General features: G+C 37.5%; 1 protein-coding gene across 1 annotated transcript in view; it reads right to left on the bottom strand.

Annotated features, from left to right (window-relative positions):
- The window catches only part of LOC125225204 (dynein axonemal heavy chain 8), a 61,856-nt gene that overhangs the window by 865 nt on the left and 38,190 nt on the right, over positions 1-22,801 (bottom strand). The window contains 30 exon segments of the mRNA XM_048128805.1: positions 421-542; positions 806-995; positions 1,860-2,001; positions 2,106-2,273; positions 2,606-2,845; positions 3,119-3,380; positions 9,810-9,895; positions 10,143-10,255; positions 10,608-10,787; positions 11,015-11,075; positions 11,362-11,481; positions 12,816-12,969; positions 13,336-13,471; positions 14,015-14,257; positions 14,543-14,760; positions 15,091-15,226; positions 15,417-15,543; positions 15,970-16,154; positions 16,272-16,410; positions 16,617-16,828; positions 16,998-17,196; positions 17,591-17,691; positions 17,778-17,945; positions 18,663-18,839; positions 18,977-19,091; positions 19,934-20,136; positions 20,263-20,394; positions 20,570-20,703; positions 20,786-20,970; positions 21,285-21,381. Coding sequence (XP_047984762.1) covers positions 421-542; positions 806-995; positions 1,860-2,001; positions 2,106-2,273; positions 2,606-2,845; positions 3,119-3,380; positions 9,810-9,895; positions 10,143-10,255; positions 10,608-10,787; positions 11,015-11,075; positions 11,362-11,481; positions 12,816-12,969; positions 13,336-13,471; positions 14,015-14,257; positions 14,543-14,760; positions 15,091-15,226; positions 15,417-15,543; positions 15,970-16,154; positions 16,272-16,410; positions 16,617-16,828; positions 16,998-17,196; positions 17,591-17,691; positions 17,778-17,945; positions 18,663-18,839; positions 18,977-19,091; positions 19,934-20,136; positions 20,263-20,394; positions 20,570-20,703; positions 20,786-20,970; positions 21,285-21,381 — 4,745 coding nt within the window.

Raw genomic sequence — 22,801 nt, 5'->3', positions numbered from 1 at the left:
ACATTGGCATATATTTTTATTCAGTAAAATAAAGTTTCTCAGGTAGGTGTGAATAAATTTCTGCCTAATGGAGCCCGAGAGTAGTTATACCCTGACCAGAAATATGACTACGTGCCATGTTGAGGAATTTCATTCGAACAATACTGAACTGTCATCCCATACATAACAGCGCCCTCCTGACAATAGTCATATATTTCTGGTTAGGCTTTACTTCATCTGAGCAGCGGGCCGAAACTTGACTCTTTCCTGCCGGAAGGCAAAAGTAAAGGTGCAACAAGGTTTGGTTTTCTTTTAAGTCTTACTAACTATGTATGTATATGGACATTGGAACAGTTTTACCAACCATAAACCTGGTGAGGTAGTTTTGTGAGGTAGGAATACGATTACGCACCAAAATGCACAATTTAAAATATTACTTACAGGCGGAGGAGCTTTCACATCGTCTAAAACAAACTTGGTGACATCGTTATGCAGAGAAACCATGTCCAAAGCCCAACCTTTATGAGCTCTAGTCACTTCTTGTCTCATAGCCGTAAGGAAACCTGTCAGTGAAAATTTATTTCAGTATTAGTTCTAGATAGGTAAGTGTCATCTTTCAACAACTTGGACAATAAAAAAATATAAGGTTAGGTGGGGTAAGAATGCCGGGTTTTTCTAAGCCACCCGTAGTGCTACGTTATACGGAACATATTTCACCTTACCCCCTCAAGAAAAAAGCCTCAATCTTCCCCCACCTTAATCTTACAGAAACGTAACAATCAATCAATGTGTGTAACGTCTCTGTGCGTTTATTAATTGTTCAAACCTTGCGGATTAAAGAAACCAGTCATCCAAAAGGAGTTCGGCCTTGCTGTGAAGCACCAAGTCGAGAACTGAATGTTGCGCTCCAAGAACTCCGTAAACCAGAAACCGAGAGTGGACGACGACCATGAACTCTTCAGCCAGATCGCTGGCACTTTGGCGTCGTAGATGCTGTCTAGCGAATTGCGCAGTGCCTGAGAAAAAGTTTACAACGGGTGGATAGCAGACCAAAGAGACCTTCGACGTTATTGCCGGCTGTATCATGAAATAAAATTAGGTACCTAAGTACCTAAGAGCCAATTCACCGCAATAATTAAAGCAAACATTTAATAATTGAAAAGAGGATCGAGTATTATAGAGAGTTACTGTCAAAGTAAAATGTGTAATCACAGTGCATAGACTGTCATCTCTTGACACAAGCTTAAAACTTTTGAACCTCAGTTTTGACAATTTGGCCCATATTGTTATCTTGATATGTGTTAAAATGTCAAATATTAATTTTAGCGCCATCTAGCCGAGCGTTCCCCAAAGGTAAGGCCATCTAGGCCACCGTACCTTTTTCTCTATGGCTTTGAGGTACGTTTTTTTTCTTAGACCATATCCGTCCTTACGAAGTTACATATCGTCACTACTTTAAAAAAAACTTGTATCTTCGTCTGTCAATGAAAAGAAAATTGTAGTAAGTATTGTATCGAATGCATATAGACTTACTGCGTTTTCACTTTGAGGAGCAGCGTGAGATACGAGATTTTTTCAAAGTAGTGACGATATGTCTTTGATAATTGTAAGCACCTAATAATGTATCAAAAACATAAAACTTATTTCAAACCACAAGTATTTAACCTCCAGTACTAGTGAACAAATTTTTTTTAAATTCATTATACGCGATTTAATCCGTATATATTACAAAAAATTTCAAACCACATATTTAACTGTTATTTTTTGTACATATTACAAAAAATATGAACTGTTATTGAGTAACAAAACAAAACAAATGCTTCCAGGAATCAGGACGTTAAAATACCTAAATTTGGGCTTCCCTAGTATGTTATATTTACCTCATTCATAATAATAGTGCCGTCTATAGCCAGAAGTAAATCTTTTAGCGTAGTTCGCACTAAGCCAATAACCTTTTGCATTCGGTCTATTTCTTGTCGAAGGAAAATTACCATAGAATTATATTGGCCCATTATCCTTAGCCTGTAAAACGCAGAAATCAACAATTGTTAGTAAAAAAAAAAATTATTCTCCAATTTCGAGAGAAAGTAAATACTACTTCGACAAAACTGGTATGCAATTCCTACCTTTCTTTTACTTGGAAAGGATCAAAATTAGGTGGAATTTTCTCCAACATTTCTTTGGATTGTCTATACACCGATGCTTCTCGAGTTTCTCCGCCTCCGCCACCCGATTCTTTGGGTTGAATAGACAGAATCGTATCTAGGAGAGTCTGAGTCTTGCTTCGCTGGTAACTGTAATGATTACATTCAAAGAAATATTGGTGTGAATAACATTAAGCAAAAATTTGTCACCCAAATTGCAGTTAAAGTTATAGGTAGAATACCATATAGATTCACAAAATTCACAAAAGAATAACAAAATCACAAGCGCTCGATTTTGTAAAACACGAAACAAACTAAAGCAAGGTAACAGACAATACTAGCTCATCTCCAGTCTTATCATTCCGTTGGAACCCTAATTCAATCAGCTGTCATGCAATATTGCCCATAATATAGCTAAACATAATTAATATATTTATTTTGATAGCAGTGTTCGTTAGAATTGGCCCGTATGTTATAATTACGTAATATCAGCGTTTGTATGCAGTCCGTAAGCCTGGGGCGGATCAACAGTCTTCATCTTCTCGATCTCCTCGAGGTATTCCGGAATATTCTTAAACTTCATGATCCCGTAACTCTTGTAGAACTGGAAGTCTTCAGTGAACAGCTGGTCGGTGAACCAGACGCGGCAGAAGGTGACAAGGAGACGGTTGTCGTAGTCGTCAGTCACTCGACCGCCGTATTGCACAGCTGATACCATGTACCTAAAATATATAAACTATGGGTTATAGGGCTCCCATAGACAAAGGATCGATCTAGACAAAATTAAACAAAGCCAATGTAAAATTGAGTCAGCTCTTTTAATGTCTGCATGTAACCATAAAAAACAATGGGCTAGAGTAAACTCTTTTTAACATCTAGAGTCAGCCCAAGTTACCTCTGCTGCGATGTACGAGTTTCTCTCAAAATCGCTGCAAAGTTACCCTGACTTTTTCGTAGTATCATAATCAAAAAGATATATTTTGTTCTACACTCACCGAACTGTTGTCCAACTAATATATTCGCCTTGCTCCAACCCGTCTAAATGATTCTGTACAAACATGCAGGATGCCAACCAATCGGCTGAATTGAACTCATAAGGTATGTTCCAACCTAGGGGTCCGAACTTACGCCTCTCTTGCACTACAGTGTGCAAGAACGATATAGTGTAGATTAAAGGCAGATAGTAGGGACTATCACTGTAGTCGAGGAAATCCTGGCTCATTGAGTCATATGTTCTCATAAGACCGGCCTTGATACCTGTAAGTAAAAAATAAATAAAATATTTGTCAGATATAGTCTAAGAAATAAATACATAAACTTAATAATTAAAATGACTAGTTCTGTCCACCGTGCCATTCAAACTCGTATAGAATTCGCACTAGTAGGTATGCAGAATTATCTGCCATAGAGTCTCACAGAAACCCGGTATTTCACTAAAAAAACTGGCCAACATTATTTATATATACATTTCTAGAAGTATAAGTAGTTCTATTGTGTCAATCCAAATATGCTGTTTTAATTTATACTTATTTACATCAACTAATGGCCAGCTTTTTTAGTGCAATAAATACCCCTATGTGGGTTCTGATAATGTCACTTAACCATACGAGGTTGAGTCACACCATCAATAATTTGTGAAAAGTGGATAATATTCTCGCATTTATTATATTATTTTTCCCCTCACTAACTCGGAAACACGTGTTTTATCCTTTAATACCAACGGGTAAAAACGCATTTTATTCACTAGTGGGTAAAGTAATTTGACCTTGAATAAAGTCAAATTAATTGCTTTAAGACTCCTTATTCCTTAGAGCGCTCATCAATTTCACGAAACGGCCATCGATAGATGGCGTTGGCGCTCGGTACGCGAGCACCTGCAACTCAACGCGCGTTTCAACGCCGACACAAATAATCTTGATAGTTTTGAATTAAATTGGTAATAACATAATTTTCAATTTTATACGGGGAATTTCCTGTTCATGGTATGGTAGTAGTAAATAAGGTGTATGAATGTAGTAAAAGTATAGTAGTCTACATATACATATATAAATACAGGTTTCCTAATTGATTGATTCAACAACCAACACCGCTGAGCCGAAACTACGAAAGCTAGAAAGTCGAAATTTGTATAGATTGCATTAACAAAATTTCGAAGAGATAAGAATCGATTATGAAAATTTACACCCCTAGTAGAGGGAAAAAGGGAGTGAAAGTTTGTAGCGGGATCAATTTGTTTTTTTTTTATTAGGAAAATTTTAGTTAGGAACTTGAAATTAGAGAATAGTTTAATAGTGATTTCTGTTTTTTAGGGTTCCGTAGTCAACTAGGAACCCCTATAGTTTCGCCATGTCTGTCTGTCCGTCCGTCCGTCCGTCCGTCCGCGGATAATCTCAGTAACCGTAAGCACTAGAAAGCTGAAATTTAGTAACAATATGTATATCAATCACGCCAACAAAGTGCAAAAATAAAAAATGGAAAAAAATGTTTTATTAGGGTACCCCCCCTACATGTAAAGTGGGGGCTGATTTTTTTTTCATTCCAACCCCAACGTGTGATATATTGTTGGATAGGTATTTAAAAATGAATAAGGGTTTACTAAGATCGTTTTTAGGGTTCCGTAGTCAACTAGGAACCCTTATAGTTTCGCCATGTCTGTCTGTCCGTCCGTCCGTCCGCGGATAATCTCAGTAACCGTAAGCACTAGAAAGCTGAAATTTGGTACCAATATGTATATCAATCACGCCAACAAAGTGCAAAAATAAAAAATGCAAAAAAATGTTTTATTAGGGTACCCCCCTACATGTAAAGTGGAGGCTGATAATTTTTTTCATTCCAACCCCAACGTATGATATATTGTTGGATAGGTATTTAAAAATCAATAAGGGTTTACTAAGATCGTTTTTTGATGATATTAATATTTTCGGAAATAATCGCTCCTAAAGGAAAAAAAGTGCGTCCCCCCCCCCCCTCTAACTTTTGAACCATATGTTTAAAAAATATGAAAAAAATCACAAAAGTAGAACTTTATAAAGACTTTCTAGGAAAATTGTTTTGAACTTGATAGGTTCAGTAGTTTTGAGAAAAATAGGAAAACTACGGAACCCTACATTGAGCGTGGCCCGACACGCTCTTGGCCAATTTTTTTGATAATATTAATATTTTCGGAAATTATCACAGTTATAGTGACTTTCATATTTTTATAAGAACAGCATGCACTTACGTCCAGAACAGTGACATTTGGTGCATTGGAACTGCTCATGATGTGTCACTTTTTAACCGTCGCCTCAAATCTGAGATTTGAGGCGAGGTTCTCAATTCGTCTGTATGTTTATTTTTTTTTCATTTTTTTATGTTTGTTCCTCGATATCTCCGTTGTTACTGGACCGATTAAAAAAAAAAAAATTGAATGTATATGAATACAGATTGGTCCCATTTTTCTCAGAACCCAGTTCTGATGATGGGATCCTGGAGTAATCGAGGGAACTCCTCGAATCTGAAAGGCATACGTATGGTGATTTTTGTGTTTTTAAAGGAACAGCATGCATTTAGGTACGGAACAGTGACATTTGGTGCAGTGGAACTGCTGATGATGGCCAGAACGGAACTTCTCAAATCTGAACGGCACGCTTATAGTGACTTTGGTATTTTTATAAGAACAGCATGCACTTTCGTCCAGAACAGTGACATTTGGTGCAGTGGAACTGCTGATGATGGTCAGAACCGATCTTCTCAAATCTGAACGGAACACTTATAGTGACTTTGGTATTCTTATAAGAACATTATGCACTTACGTCCAGTCCAGAACAGTGATATTTGGTGCAGTGGAACTGCTGATGATGGTCAGAACACTCAGAACCAAACTCCTCAAATCTGAACGGCACGCTTATAGTGACTTTGGTATTTTTATAAGAACAGCATGCACTTACGTCCAGAACAGTGACATTTGGTGCAGTGGAACTGCTGATGATGGTCAGAACCGAACTCCTCAAATCTGAACGGCACACTCATAGTGACTTTGGTATTTTTGTAAGAAAAGCATGCATTTAAGTTCAGAACAGTGACATTTATTTAGTTATGTTTGTTAAGCATATTGAGTTTTCAAGTCAAAGTTTGTCAAGCTTCGATTTATTATAATCGGATTCATGAGGAATTGAGAAACTCCTCAAACCTTAGCGTTATACGTTTATTGATTTGTGTTGCCATCAAATAATTAAAGCATTAAAAGAAGTTTTAAAAAATACCTACACATTTCTACATAATCCAACATTCGCAAGTAGCTTTCACCAGAACCCGAAAGGCGGCGGTTTTTTTTTTCTTAAAAAATATTAAACGTTTTTTTATGGGATAGGAGGCAAACGAGCAGATAGGCTGCCTGATGGTAAGCGATGACTGCCGCCCATGGACACCAGAAGCACCAGAAGTGTTGGAGGTGCGTTGCCGGCCTTTAAGATGGATGTACGCTCTTTTCTTGAAGGTTTGAAGGTCGCATTGGTCCGGAAATACCGCTGGCGACAATTCATTCCACAGTTTAACTGTGCATGGCGTGACCAAATTTGCAAAACATTGCGTCTTAGAAACATTTTAAACTTTAAAATGTTTTTAAAATTTAAAGGGTGAAAATCAAAATATGTACATGTTCGTTCTAAAAGTAGCTGATCAAACATCGTCGGTTTGGAAAGCCTGCGGTAAAATTTTTGCTCATTACTATACATATTCGATTTAGAGGGTTTTGAGATTTAGGAAATAAAACAACGCTTCATTAGATTTAATTTAATAGCATTATGTAATTATAATGTCAATGTAAGTGCAAGCAGTCTTATTTACAATAAACTTACAAGCGGAAAGAAATATATGCAGAAAGAAAAAAAAGAAGCTGTCAATACTGAATCCCCTAGGGTGACAATGTATGAATAGCACAGAAAAGTATTAAAATAACATAAAAACCGGCCAAAAGCGTGTCGGGCCACGCTCAGTGTAGGGTTCCGTAGTTTTCCGTATTTTTCTCAAAAACTAACCTATAAAGTTCAAAACAATTTTCAAAGAAAGTCTTTGTAAAGTTCTACTTTTGTGATTTTCTTCATATTTTTAAACATATGGTTCAAAAGTTATAGGGGGGGCGCACTTTTTTCCTTTAGGAGCGATTATTTCCGAAAATATGAAAATTATCAAAAATCGATCTTAGTAAAACCTAATTCATTTTTAAATACCTATCTAACAATATATCACACGTTGGGGTTGAAATGAAAAAAATATCTGCCCCTCTTTATATGTAGGGGTACCCTAATAAAACATTTTTTCCATTTATTATTATTATTAACGACCTTCCACATATTTATAATGAGCCCAAATATGATGGGGTTATGATGAGGAGAATAGCAGTTCTGTTGACCACCTCCTGACTCCATCATGAGAACTTGGACCTCGTCTAGTTCAATGGTGCTCGTCAGCCCAAATCTAATGAGCCCGAACATGATGGGGTTATGATGAGGAGAATAGCAGTTCTGTTGGCCACCTCCTGACTCCATCATGAGACCCTGGACCTCATCTAGTTCGATGGTGCTCGTCAGCCCAAATCTAATGAGCCCAAACATGATGGGGTTATGATGAGGAGAATAGCAGTTCTGTTGACCACCTCCTGACTCCATCATAAGACCTTGGACCTCATCTAGTTCCATGGTGCTCGTCAGCCCAAATGTAATGAGCCCGAACATGATGGGGTTATGATGAGGAGAATAGCAGTTCTGTTGGCCTCCTCCTGACTCCATCATGAGACCCTGGACCTCATCTAGTTCGATGGTGCTCGTCAGCCCAAATCTAATGAGCCCAAACATGATGGGGTTATGATGAGGAGAATAGCAGTTCTGTTGACCACCTCCTGACTCCATCATAAGACCTTGGACCTCATCTAGTTCAATGGTGCTCGTCAGCCCAAATCTAATGAGCCCGAACATGATGGGGTTATGATGAGGAGAATAGCATTTCTGTTGGCCACCTCCTGACTCCATCATGAGACCCTGGACCTCATCTAGTTCGATGGTGCTCGTCAGCCCAAATCTAATGAGCCCAAACATGATGGGGTTATGATGGGGAGAATAGCAGTTCTGTTGACCACCTCCTGACTCCATCATAAGACCTTGGACCTCATCTAGTTCGATGGTGCTCGTCAGCCCAAATGTAATGAGTCCAAACATGATGGGGTTATGATGAGGAGAATAGCTGTTCTGTTGACCACCTCTGACTCCATCATGAGACCTTGGACCTCATCTAGTTCGATGGTGCTCGTCAGCCCAAATCTAATGAGCCCAAACATGATGGGGTTATGATGAGGAGAATAGCAGTTCTGTTGACCACCTCCTGACTCCATCATGAGACCTTGGACCTCATCTAGATCGATGGTGCTCATCAGCCCAAATCTAATGAGCCCAAACATGGTGGAGTTATGATAAGTAGAATAGCAGTTCTGTTGAACATCTCCTGCCTGACTCCATCATCATAAGAACCAGAACCTCATCCTGGTCCCAAAATATAATAATAATTCAAACTCTCAACAAACTTCACGTATAACTTAAAATCCAAAATCATATGAAAAGCATGTCGAATGCTAAAATTGCATAAGGTGTAAAAAGGATCAAGATTTGTTTAGTCGCAGTTTACGGCACTTCTCGGAACTATCGAGCTGCTTACGAAAGCTAGGTGCGCCGGACGATCAAACGCAGGTCCGTTGTCTTCGAGCGCTCGGCGCAGACTGAGCGGGCTCGCGTTAGCACAGTGTCTTTTATTCGAATTTTAGGTGTTTTAAAAACATATCTATCGACAGAAAGGTATGTCTTATATGTATGATTTTTTTCTTATAGGTCAATAAGAAGTTCTAGTTTAGGATAATATTATTTAAGAGTTACAAAAAATGCAGGAATCGCAGGAAAAATACATAATGTAAACCTCTTTTTATCGAAAAAATGGGGAGGATACGGAAGGTTATTTATCCACCATTTCAAGTAAATCTTAAAATGTCAAAGTATTAGCTAACTCGTACAGGATATAACAAATAGGATTGTGATCATTTATTACCCCAAATAACATTTTTAACAGCACAATCACGATTCTAAACGAGCTATCCCACTACGAAATTTGAAAACGTCTTCCGAAAAAACTGATTTTTCGGAAGTATAAAAAGACATATTTTAAAGTAGTACCAATTGACTTTCTAGCTTAAGATATGTACTTTTAGGAACATTATCATTTTTTTAATAATCATTTATAGTTTCTTTATAATTTTGAATGAAAAAGGTTCCATTTTGCAAAAAACGCTCGTCTTTAGGAGTAAGGCCTCTTAAAATTGATAAAAGTAGGTGAATCTAGTAATGAAGATGATTAACTACTGGAAGCAGTGATAAACGCATTTTTTGCGTTGTAGTTTTCTCGTTATAGTGAGGGGAAAAGTTTTGTGTTACACTCGGATGCAAATGTATTTTACTTCTCGTGTATTAAAAAACTCGCAAGTTCAGGATTCTATTCTCGAACCACGAGCGAAGCGAGTCCAACTATAGAATCCTTTCACTTGCTCGTTTTTCAATTCCACACTCGGCGTTAAAATACAACTTTGCCCCCTTGTATAACAAATAACTATTACATAATAATGGTGGGTAAAACTAAAATTTTATATTCTCTCTAATTTACAAAACTAACCTGATGGAGGTTCACAAGTGTATTTAATAGACATTTGCAATAATGTAATCGGAAACTTGGGATGGACTTCAGTGGTGATCCACAACCTGAAAATTGAGTTGCGATAAGCTTGGAATAAGTTTAAAGTAAAAAATTATTGCTTTGGGTGAGAGTTGAACTCATGACCAATAAATCAGCGCTATTGCCATATGAGCCAAGAAAAACTATTATATAAATATGTGCCCAATGTGGAACACACACGGCACCCTAGTTAAAAGTGTAAAACAGGGAAAAAAATCGATTAGTTGAAATTTTTAAATGCACATTAATAATATTTTTTTGTAAAATAACTACCTGAAAATTTCGTTAACTTTCTCAGGTTCCTTTTCTAATTCCGCAAACTGTTCCATAACCTCCACCATGTATTCCAAGCCCAAATGGCAGTTTTGTAACAATACCCACATACCCTGGAAATAAACAAAATTGACATAAGAAATATTGCACATCCACTGTAAGCAGGTATCAGTGAGAAACGCACCACACCACCCCACACCACACCACACCCCCCGGCACCACATATTGCTGGTGCCGTAGCCGAGTGGCATTTCTGTGACGCGAAACGAAAACGAAACGCCGCGAAAGGTAGTCTGGCTCTGTCGCGCCAATACGCACGAGCGATAGAGATAGATATCTACGATCGTTTCGTTTCGTGAACGTTTGTGCCTTTCGCTACGCACCCTGATGTGATAACCGATAACCATAATATCTACGCTGATTCAACATAAGATTCGTCACTTAGTTCTTCCATTCTAAACTTACCTCTTTCAAGGCGCGTTCTATCAGCTTCCTAGCATGAACTTCCTGCCCTTGACCCATGGATATAGCAGAACAGAGACACTCCAGTCGCTTAGCTGTTACCTCAATGTTCGGCGTGGGGTCAGAACCCATGGCCAAAAAGCCTATCAATGGCACAAGGGGTCGGGATTCCAAAACCATTTGCTAAAAATATAGAATCATCAGTGTACACAATAAAGTTGTTTTTTAAGGATTAAATGAAAATATCTTAGAAAACTATTAAAGAGTCATTTAATCCTTTACACAAACTTATTGAACGGACAAGCTTGTCAGAAATTGTAGAACCATACTTCGATATAACATACAGAATCGCTGTGCAAATATAATCCGATGTACCTTATCAAGACTTCAAATTGTTTTTTGTTACATACCTCGTAATTCACAATTACGGCTTCTGAATATCTTTGGCCCATTGAAGATACAACGTATTTCCTAAAATAGGAAATAACATAAATATTATAGGTAACAATATTAGTTAATAGTTATTTTAACTATAAAACTCCCGTGAGACTCATACATATTCACTATCGTATTCGCAGTATGCGTCGCGCTCTCGACATGTAATGGCGGGGTCGCTACTATTGAGAAAGGTCCTCGAAATTAACGTGACGACTTAATAAGTGAGTAACCCGCTTAAAATATTTTTAAATATGTAATAGTTATTTGTTATAAAAATGGTGCAAGCATAATTATCTACATTATAAGAACTAGTACTCACAAACTTTGTGCAAGAGTTCTGTCAGGACTCCAGGATCGGACTACTAAAAGTTTTCGGAAAACATCCAGAGTATGATAGCCATCGGGCAAAGGTTCTTCTTCGGGAGCCTCTTTGTCAAACCTAAAACCATTCACGATATTTTTAACCCCAGTATAGAATCAATCCAAGATAAGTTGTCAATGATTCTGGCAGCCTCGCTGGTGCAAAAGTTATTTTGAACGTCAAACTTGGAATTATGTATAGTTTACTCAACCTCGTCCCTATGTCTGGCCGGTATTTCCCGCCGAGGGATATAGTGCTTTTCAAACATGTATGCCATAAATTAAGTCTACTGAAAATTAACTTTGGATTGTATCTCCTAAACGGTTGTGACGCAAAAACCGATCTTTCTCCCCTTTGTATACGCCTATAAAAAAAAAAATATCAAATCTGAAATTTTTTTTGTACCGAATAGTGGACAAATCAAATATTGTCTCCTCCGTCCTCCAGTCGCACGTCTATCCCGCCCCTTATAGTTTTTTTTTAAGGCTCAATACCTGGATGTTATGTCACAATTATCTGTGTTTGAAATTAAAAAAGAAGACTTTGCCGTTGGCCTGCAAGGTTTTATGAAATTCCATTATCTATCAATCGTCCTTCCAACCTGCAACGTCAACTTCGGCCAATTATTGGCAATAACATCAATATTTCATCCATGTTTGAGAAAAGTTATTTAAACGTCCAACTTTGATGGAATTATAGTTTACTTCACCGAAAAGCGACTAGCAAATATCAAACGACATTTAGCAATATAGATCAGTTAAAACTCATTGAACGATTGATGACGAACCCGGACCTCCGGATCGATAGTCGTTAACTTGTTCCGCTAATCTGCTGTTTTTACCGAATAGTGGACATATCACTACGACCTATCGAGAGGAAATTGTGGAAGTACTACAAATGGACTTTCAAATAGCATCACACCGACACAACCAATAAATAAGTAATAGGTAATCAAATATGGTGGCTTCCATGCCCCGCGATCCAAAAAAATCCATAAAAGTATTACAGTCAAGTGCAAAAATATGTATCGAGTAATACGCCCTTATTACACTGGACTAAGATGCTATGGGACATATTTTTGAGTAAGATGTGAACACCCATATTTTTACACTTGACTTACCTATTGCGCAAGGAAGATATCGCATCGGACTCTTTCACTGGCCCCTACGATTATTATTACCACTCTACTTTCAGCTTCCTTGCTTTATACCAGCTTTTTACCACAGCTCAGTAAAGCCATTATAACCAGCTCCTTTAGCACAACTTGCCTTGTTGCGCGTGAGTCCATACATCAAGCGCGACTTCAAGTATGGACTCGAGCGCGACAAGGCAAGTTGTGCTAAAGCGCCAGAACCACTTTGTCTCTACCTAAATACCGGAATTTAGTATACGTAGCGTATAGAGATATTAACCAATTTTTCCATCCTTTTTCGTTGTTCGTGATTTGGTTTAATATATTAGTGAATTGACGCAGGCCCGTGAGGTACACTAAATTCAACCATGACATATCCGTTATCCACTTATATGGTTTCGGGGGACATGCATTGAGATCCAACGCAGCGCCACCTGTGTTTATAATTAAAACAATGTTTAAACCATCGAAGGAGACTTAAAGAATTTCAATAACTAGAATGGACACCAAGACGTAGTCGAAAGGCACCATCTATCACTACATAGTATCAGTTCACTTATCTGTTATTTAATCGGCGTCTTTGTCCCTATTTTTTTACTTTTAACTAACAGGCCGACGGTTCGTATTTTTTTCAAAAACTGTTCAACCTATCACTTTCAAAATAATTTTCCTAGGAAGTATTTATAAAGTTCTACTTTTATGATTTTTTTCATATTTCTTAAACTTATGGTTCAAAAGTTAGTTGACTAACGAAACTCTAAAAAGAAGTAAATAATTATGACTAAAAATGTAGGATATACCTTTAATGAGTGTCTGAAACTCGACAAATGATACATATTCTCTTTGCATGTCTATTTTGAGCGTCAATAGCAACGTGAACAAATATTTATGCGTTTCATAAAATCCTCTGGATATGTACTTGAAGACGTCAAATGTCTGGAAAACCAATTCAAAATGACTTTAAGTAATATAATAATACTAGCTTTTACCCGCGGCTTCGCTCGCGTTACAAAGAGACAAAAAGTAGCCTATGTCACTCTCCATCCCTTCAACTATCTCCACCTAAAAAATCACGTCAATTCGTCGCTCCGTTTTGCCGTGAAATACGGACAAACAAACAGACACACACTTTCCAATTTATAATATTAGTATGGATTAAAACCGAGGGCCTTCGGTTTTCGAGTAAAATCCTACGTAATCGTAAAATGTACAGGTATGTAGGTACACTGACAAGTCTCAGAAATTTAGACTTTAAGTCCTAAACGCTCTACAAGCCGGAGGCCTTTTTGAGAGCACACACTTCAGGTGTCCTTTAGCGACCCAGACCCATCATACAGTAGATTTGAATCAATGGCATTTGCAAAAAAACAAAAGCAACTCAATACTTTTTATTTTAAGATTCAACATTTTTGGAGGTTATTTGTACTGTATTAGAATACTGAGCCTCAATACTCTCAATATGGTATATAAAATAATTACCAGATAATCAATAATAAATCCAATTCTTCTCTGAGTTATGGGACTTGGCTGAGATCTCTCCATGGATATGTCGAATCGTTCTAGGAACTGAGCCAGTGAGGTCTGATACATATTACAGACAAGAGACATGTTGCATATAAGGAAATACAAGACGGAGCCTCGGGTAGCCACGGGCCGGAATTCTTCTCGGGCCAAGTTAATTTTTATCTCTGTCTCTTTTGCTATGTCCAGTTTTTCTTTTACCTAGAATGTCGTGGAAAAGTTTAATAATTGCTTGTTAATGTACAGTTTGAATAAACAAAGATATCCGTAATCACGTGTTAGCCACTGCGCCGATACCGTAGCCGAATGGTATTTCTGCGACGCGAAACGAAAACGAAACGCCGCGAAAGGTAGTCTGGCTCTGTCGCGCCAATACGCAAGAGTGATAGAGATAGATATCTACGAGCGTTTCGTGAGCGTTTGTGCCATTCGGCTTCGCACACTGATCGAACAGTTGCAGTTCTATACAATAATTATGTAATTTACCTCCGTAGCAGTAGACTTCGTAACATTCAGCACTTGAATCAGCGACACATCTTCAACCAAAGATCCCTGAATAGTGGTTAGTTTGTGTAAGAGATTTGCCTCTAACTCTTGCATTTTCCTCCTGTTCGCAGTCACATCCATGATCAACTGAGTGCGTTCCGCTTCCATTTCTGCCTTTTCAGTTAAAATCACACGTCCCAGTAGCTGGTCCTCCAAACCTGCATACATTATTTAAGCTTATTAATGGCCACTTGCTCCAACGAAAATGCACACACCATTTTATATGGAATTTGACAGATGACAGCAAACTAACCCTGAGTTAAGTGGTTGCTGCAAGTGGGCCTAAATGTTTTCTTAAATAGATATAATTTCAACATACCAAGGTATTTTCAGGTAAATCCATTTGTTGTCAGCATTCATTGAAAATGAACTTTTCTCGTGTTTAATAAGTTAATATTTAACAGTTGATTTTACAACTACGATATACCTACATTTTCAGCTAACTTCTAAAATATCTATCTCCAGCTAGGAATTAAACACGATCATACCTTGCATGGTTACAGTGAAATCTATAATGGAGGTCCTCGCTGAAACTTCAGGAGTGTAGGCAGGGTTGGGAAGTTTTGTCGTGATGTATATCTTATGTCCGGCTGTTACGTCTATCTCCTTGTCTCCTAGTTTTACCTTGAATCAAATTAAAATTACTAAACAACAAGTTAATTTAAAATTGACAAGAATCCTGACAGACATAAATCAAAAACACACTTCAAATGAAAACTGATGTTCAAAAGTAATTGTGGTACAAATTTAGATTTTAACACAGAATACGCGGAGTGAGCCGCCCCTGATATTACTCTATCCATGTTTTACACACCTTATATGAAGAACCTATTTTGATGTAATTTTTCTCAAGAATGTTATCTAAAGCTGGATCCAGTTCTTCTGACACATCTTCAATCAACATTGGTCTTCCCAATGATACGCAATCTTCTACGTGGTTCCTTAAATTACATAAAATATTACACTACCTATACTCTATACAAAATCGACAAAATGGACTGAAACCGTGAAACTAACATGAAACGTTACGTTTCCTACGTAACGTGCTCTACTCGTACTCTGGAAACGAGGAGTTGGTGGGGAATGTTTTATGGTATTGTAATGAGATTTCGAGAAGAACAGAAAACTATCGAGTTTGATTTTATTTAGTATGGTTAAGTAAGTATATCTATCTTGATTGAAACTACATCTCTCGTTCTCGATTTATATCCCTCATCAGGATTAGCACATAACGTAAGATTACGAGTATCTTTAATAAAATTTAAAACAGACATGTGATCTATGTCGCGGCCGGCTTGATACTGTCACGCCAATCATGTGATGCTGCTGGATCAATAGCTTCAAAATATCCAGAAATATAAGCGAACCTGAAATATTTATGATTAAGCGTAGTAACAATGAGATCGTTGAATTTTTCCATGTTTTTGATCCATATCTTGCCCTGAGTTTGCGGGTCAATCAGTAAAGGAAAGCGAGCTGCCTTAGTGACGATTATGCCGTTTTGAATAGACAAATCATCCGTTGGCAGGCCGCATAAGTTCCATTCGCCGATCTGTCAATAAATTAAAGTCACTCGTAAAAGTAAGATAAAATCAAATTTTATCTATATATGAACTGGTGGTATACTGCAAGAACCATCAATAAATTGTAAAAATAATATAAATATTACCGTAGCTGTATCTGTAAGTTGATCCGTAATATTCAAATTCATAGAGACTGGTATTTTTCTCCTAATCAACTCGTTCAACCAATTCTTGATTAAAAGTTGTCGGAACTCTTGATTAAATGGTCCAGAGTACGACAAAAATCTGAAAGTCAGATATCAATAACGATTACAAATTCATTTGTAAGTTATAACTTGACAAAAAACGAATGTAATGATTTTACAGATACCATTATTCAGTCTTAAGTTAATGTATATGATCGTACAATGTACATCATACGCCTATTTTTGTGATAAGTTATAACATTTTTACACTGATAACATTTTTTTTATAAGTAAAACGGCACAAACCCGCATAACAGCACAATATCTCCAATGAGTCTCTCAATTTCCGACTTGAACAGAGCAGACTGTTCAGTCCACCGGATTCTCTCTCCGCTCAACCCATTGATCAGACAGGTAGCCACGTCCATCTTCTCTTGACATTTGGCAGCGTCGTCCAACACTGCTTGCTTCAATGTCATAGCTTCATCGAATTGTCGCTGGACACCAGCTAACTCACGCTGTTATTTTAAAAAGATTCATATTTTACACATATAATAGTATCATACCTTCCAGTTTATATTGATGTCAAGTTGAGACTTCATTTAGCTTATGAGATTATGGTTAACTACTTACAGCAAAATACAATTTGTATAGAAGACATTTTATACATAAAAGTGATAATAATACCTCCTTCGCATCCAACAGTGCCTCTGCTGTTTCGAGCTCTTTTTTTGCAGCTAGATATTTTCCCTGCATTACAGCCAAATTGGCTTTCAAGGGTAAGACATCCTTGTTCACAGAGTAAAACTGAGCCATGGCAATAGTCCATGAAATCAAACCAGCAACGTTACCGCAAGCCACTTTAGCCGCTTCAAACGTGTACTGACTGAAAAAATCATAATAAACTAAAACACAACTAGCTATCGCATAAAATATAATACGTTCACTAAGAAGGTCTCCCGTTGACACCGTATGCTTAGTAGAACTTCCCATAACTTTTACCGAAATTTGCAGGACCGTATCCGTTTAGCGTTCATTTAACTCACAATGCGGTTATACTTCTTGGTGGAGATCGGACATATTCAGATTTATATTCTATTCGATGCTGTATGTATATTACGTATAGTTCAGGTACGGCATCTCAGAGAGGACTAAGTTGCAAGGCTTCAGAGAAAACTTTAACTGTAGAAAAACCCACCAATAATTAAACACGATATCCTTACTTAATTCTTGACTTAGTAGCCCAGTAGTTCGAAATTAGATTTAAAATATCAACTTACGGGAATTGGAAATATGGTTGCAATAAGTCCACCATTTCAGCATTGATTTCATCTTTTGGGTAAAATTTCAAGTTATTCAAAAATCTTGCATCAGCCATGACCTATACAAATAAAGAATTAGATAGTACTTACTTGGCAGCGACAATTAACGTTTAGGAATGGGCTGTGTCTGTGTCGACAATATTACCTTCAATGACTCAGCCCACGAAGCAGTCAAAAAGTTTTTTTCAAGATCTGGCTTGATAGGATCAATTTTCTTTCGGAACAGTATAATTACAGCGTCCATAATAAGTGTGATAAGGAACGGCGGTTTGCCCAGTTTTCTTACAGTGGCAATATCACCAGCATTAATAGTCTGCAAAATAAGAGTCATTTTGTATGACAATACAATTAACGTGCATACCACGCTAGTAGATAACAGGACCTTGGTGCTCTACATTTTTAAGTGATCACAGATACGGAAGGTTATGTATCTTATAATGTTGATTGAGTTCTAACCATGAATAGGGACCATCATTTCTCTCATATTTGGCATATAGGGGTAGTTATTTCGAATTACAAGATTACAACAGAACGACAAGCTTTTACACTGTCAAGTAGTAAGAACATGGAGCTACAGCAAAGCAATCGGTAGCCTTGGTAGAAATAAGTCATTTCCAAATGATAGATTTAACCCTTGCTATATATTCGCACTAATAAATGAAAAAGCTTCAGAAATGTCAATACTATAACGTTCATGACAATCATAACATGACCAACCAATAATTTTTAAGAAAAAAAACCACGTCGCTTTTGGGGTTCTGGTGAAAAGTAAGTATATGTTGGATTATGTAGAAACGTGTATTTTTAAAAACTGCTTTTAATGTAAATATTTAATTATTTGATGGGAATACAAATGAATATACGTAGGTATATCTATACATTCAAACAAAAAAAAATCGGTCCATTAACGACGGAGATATCGAGTAACAAACATAAAAAATGGAAAATAAAAAAAATACAGACGAATTGAGAACCTTGAGATTTGGGGCGGCGGCGGTTAAAAATAGCAATCGTAAGATCTCAGAATTACCTGTAAAGCAGCCTCCGCAGCTTCAAGCGCGGGTCGTGCATCCGCAAGTTTTTCTTCCGCGACAGCGGTCTCCGCTGCTATCACAGCCACGAGCTTCACGGCGCGGTCTTTTACTTCCAACACCTCTCCTTTTACTATTTCGGCTGCCGCTTGTGACACAGCCACGGCTTGTAGCACCTACGGTATTATCACTCTCAATTTACTATTATTAAAACACTTAAATCGTTTGATTCGTCAATGCTATTATCAAGATCAGGCTTGACTTAGCTTAGGTAGTTGTAGAATTTAGTTAGAATAGTCATATTAATATTTACCTCCTCTGCTTTAGCAGTGGCTTCTTCAATTTCTATACCTTTGAGTTCCAATTCTTTCTTCAGAATGTCTACGCTTTCCGCTGCTTCTACCAATTTATCAAGACCTGTCGTCATTCTGTAAACAAAAAGCAATTTCCTCAGCTAAACTGCTATTACTAATAATACTATTACAGTTCTTATTTGTATGTCTTTCCCATCACGGAACAATGGTATTCCGGACCTTTGGGAGGCGTGCGCGGGGCCGAAGCCAACACGTAGGGGCCCTTTTGACACTTTAATGAAATGTAAGGGGTACACCGAGCGGATGTTGCCCTTGCCCGTATCATGGGACACACGCAGAGGCAACACCCGCCAGGGTGTAAGGACTATTTGAGAGTTAATGGAATCTAAAATGAACTGGTCTATTTTGATGAAAGTGATGGACTAAATACTGGGCTATGGATAAAAAACCGGACGCCTGCCTAATAAAACGGTATCCAATTTTATTTCCGGCAGACGGTGACTCGTCCCCACAAGATGGGCCCCCACAAAAAGCGACATCCAAGATGGCTCAAGGGCAACACCGGTGTGAGAACTCAAGGGTGTCGAGAGGTGTACACCGCTTTCTGCCCAGTGGCTGTGAAGCCACTGCACCAACTCGCGTCTTATGCAAATTTTCACTTCCACCCCTCGGGCATGTAGCCCTAACGACTCCACTCTGGACGGCCAGCCAAGGCAAGCCAGAGGTAGAGAGTACTGTCCCAAGTGTCCCACCCACCCGCCTTACGGGTAACAGAACTCCCCAGGAGCACTCGGGTACGTGGGGTCGCTGTTCCCCAACAGCTCGCATCAAGCTGCCCTGCGTTGACTGATTGCACTGGTAAAACCAATGGGCGATGGGGTCGTCACATCCCTACGCCTCTATTACAGTTTATTATTATTATACTCTATCGAATAAAACTTCAAGAAATCTCAAACCTTCTTGCCATTTCTGCGATATTTACATGCTTCTCTTTGTATAGCACTTTGTAGCCTTCCAAAAACGACAAATATGATTTAGGAGTAACGTGTGCCTGTCTCCTGAATCTGTCATAGTACATAATGCACGCCTCGGCAACGTCATCTTGAACCATGCCCATAATCTCAATAAGCATAACTTTCGTTTCAGGAGCACAAACGACCTGCATTCAAAAAATTCAGATTACATGGTGAAAATTTTACTTTTTATCGCAATAATTATCAATAGAGAATTTACCAAATAAATAATCCAGCTATTTTCAAATAAAGTAATAAAAAGTTTATCTCACATGAAATTCGCTCAGAAAATGGTCAGCCACTTCAATAAGCGCCTGCTTTGGCCATTTTTGGAACCAATCCATCACTGATCCAGAAATCAATCCAGGGAACTTTAGCGCTCTGCTTCTAAACTTCTCACCCACCTTAAATTAAAAACAATCAGCATTTGAAGACAGGATTTTTAGATTAACATTGGACAATGAATAATATATTGGATTTGAATTGGATTGGGCAGTTTCATGAGCTCTGCTTAGCCATTTTGGGAATACACTCGAGATTTATTTTATGTATGTAGATAAAGAAAAAAAAACTACTTACTGGAGAGAAGCACAACACTACGTGTAGATTAGCTCTCGATCTCATAATGAAGTATTCATATAATACGTCAGGAACTGGAATCCTTTTTGGTGCATATTTCTTCATGATGGGAGTCAATTCGTTTAACATTTCATCTGCAAAAAATATCAGTTCGATTAACCAGAACAAACACACTACAACACCAACTAGTAAGTGAGGACATTTTTAAAGACTTACCCATTTCATCCTTTGCAAACAGATTAGCAATTTCTCCAGAACTCAAAATATTATTGAGAAACTCTAAGAACTGTTCGTCTTTTATATCATTGTCAGTAAATATGAACGAAATGCCCTTTCCTTGTAAGCCAGCGACACGATATAAATATTTTATGTCGTCCATAAAGTTACTCACGTTGTATGATCTAAAATGATGAAAGTTAAAAATGAAATAAACAATAGTCGTAAACGCCGTAATGTCCCAGTCCAGTAAACATTTCTCTTCTGCTTTCTTCTTCTGATGCCTATAGATATCATCTTTGCCATGGTATAGGCATAATTTGCGTATCTCAATGAAAATTCTCAGTCAACTGACACACGCTGTTTATGTTTATGTATATTCTAGTTTATTAAGTCATCTCAAAGGCACGTAGACTTAACCGCCAACCATAAATATACCTTTTTTACATATCATGTCTTAATCTAATGTAATTATTATCTTAATATAATAAATAGGTACCTGGTTAAAGTTATCTGATAGAATGAAAAGTTTGCAATGAACGAAGCCAATTTTGTCAAACTTTGCTTGCCAGAACCACCCACTAAGGGAATGGCGCCTATTAACGTGGTACTTCAGGAAGATTTCAAAAGATTCCAAAAAATTAAGGGTATCAAAGCTCGTTAACGGCCACAAATATTTTTTTATGGAAGAGTATTTATTGAACTATTAGTTTTGAAGAGTTTTTGGATGATTTTAGTTTATTATATGTCATAAAATAATTATTGAAGCCAGCATACCTAAATTTTCTATTACCGTGGTAATGAACAGGCTGCGGTTCTATTAACGCGAATTGAGATTTCATTACCGAGGGTATGAATGACAGTGTTTTTCTGCCATCGGTAAATAGAAACCCATCTCAAAATTCGGAGCTTAATACCGACGGTTGAATATACAAATTATGACAAATACATATACCTATACTATCTTCCTTTATGAATACCCACAGAAGACTCAGTTTCATCTAAGAAATCTGTACTTACGGTACTCTAAATGTCATATTTTGATACAAGACTAATATGTCGCTCGGTAATAGATACTTCTTTAGGAACCTATTACCGACCCAAACAAATATTGCATGGATCGGTAATAGATTCTTATATATTCCATTACCGAGGGTTATCCGATCGTACCATCGGTGATAGGCATAAATTGGAGTATAATAAAATCTAATTCCGAGCAATAAAAACAATGTCATACAGATGTATTTTCATTACAAATCAAAATAAAATATTGCAACTTTATATTAAAACCAAGTTTACATAACTGGTAAGTAAACATCAGACTTTATCTCAATGTTTAAAAAAATTGACAAATTAACGGTTTTCATAGAAACTACGAAATCAGTAATGAAGTTTTTGCTAAAAATTAAGGTTTTGTTGAATATTTTTCATACCACGTAAATAGTTCTTTGATAGCGTGAATAGATCAAGATTGAAACAACTGTAAGACATTATATAACCGAGCACATATACTTAAAATAAAGCATAAAGAACTAATATCACTACTTTAACCATTACTGTGGTATACCACAGTAATAGAATCTACTCACAAAATGGCGCCTTTCACCGCTGTCTTTTAATTTCCACTTTAAACACATTTCCAGGCTAAACAATACGTAAAAAGTACTCAGAAGTCATGTAGAAAACTATTAACAACAATTTAAAATGCATAACTTTCACCTATTTGTCACAATTATTACGTAAACTACTAAATGAGATTGGAGTTCACTTAGGTTTAGCGTCACGCGTCAGTATGACACAACCTCTTCTTGCGGCCCCGTGGCAAAAACTGTCAAATAGCGAGTGTCTTCTTTCATTCACACTCTCTAGCGCCTATATGTGCGTTAGTCAACTAAACAGGCTTCCTTTGTGTGAGTAACTTTATTTAGGAAATTGGCCGGTTTGCCTATAAAATGCGTATTTGCAAATGCGGCGGTAATGGACGTCGATTTCGATACCCGCGTTGATAGCCGCCGT

The sequence above is a fragment of the Leguminivora glycinivorella genome, chromosome 4 (genome assembly GCF_023078275.1).
Source record: "Leguminivora glycinivorella isolate SPB_JAAS2020 chromosome 4, LegGlyc_1.1, whole genome shotgun sequence".
NCBI classification, from domain to species: domain Eukaryota; kingdom Metazoa; phylum Arthropoda; class Insecta; order Lepidoptera; family Tortricidae; genus Leguminivora; species Leguminivora glycinivorella.
This window is presented reverse-complemented; position numbering and strand designations above follow the sequence as displayed.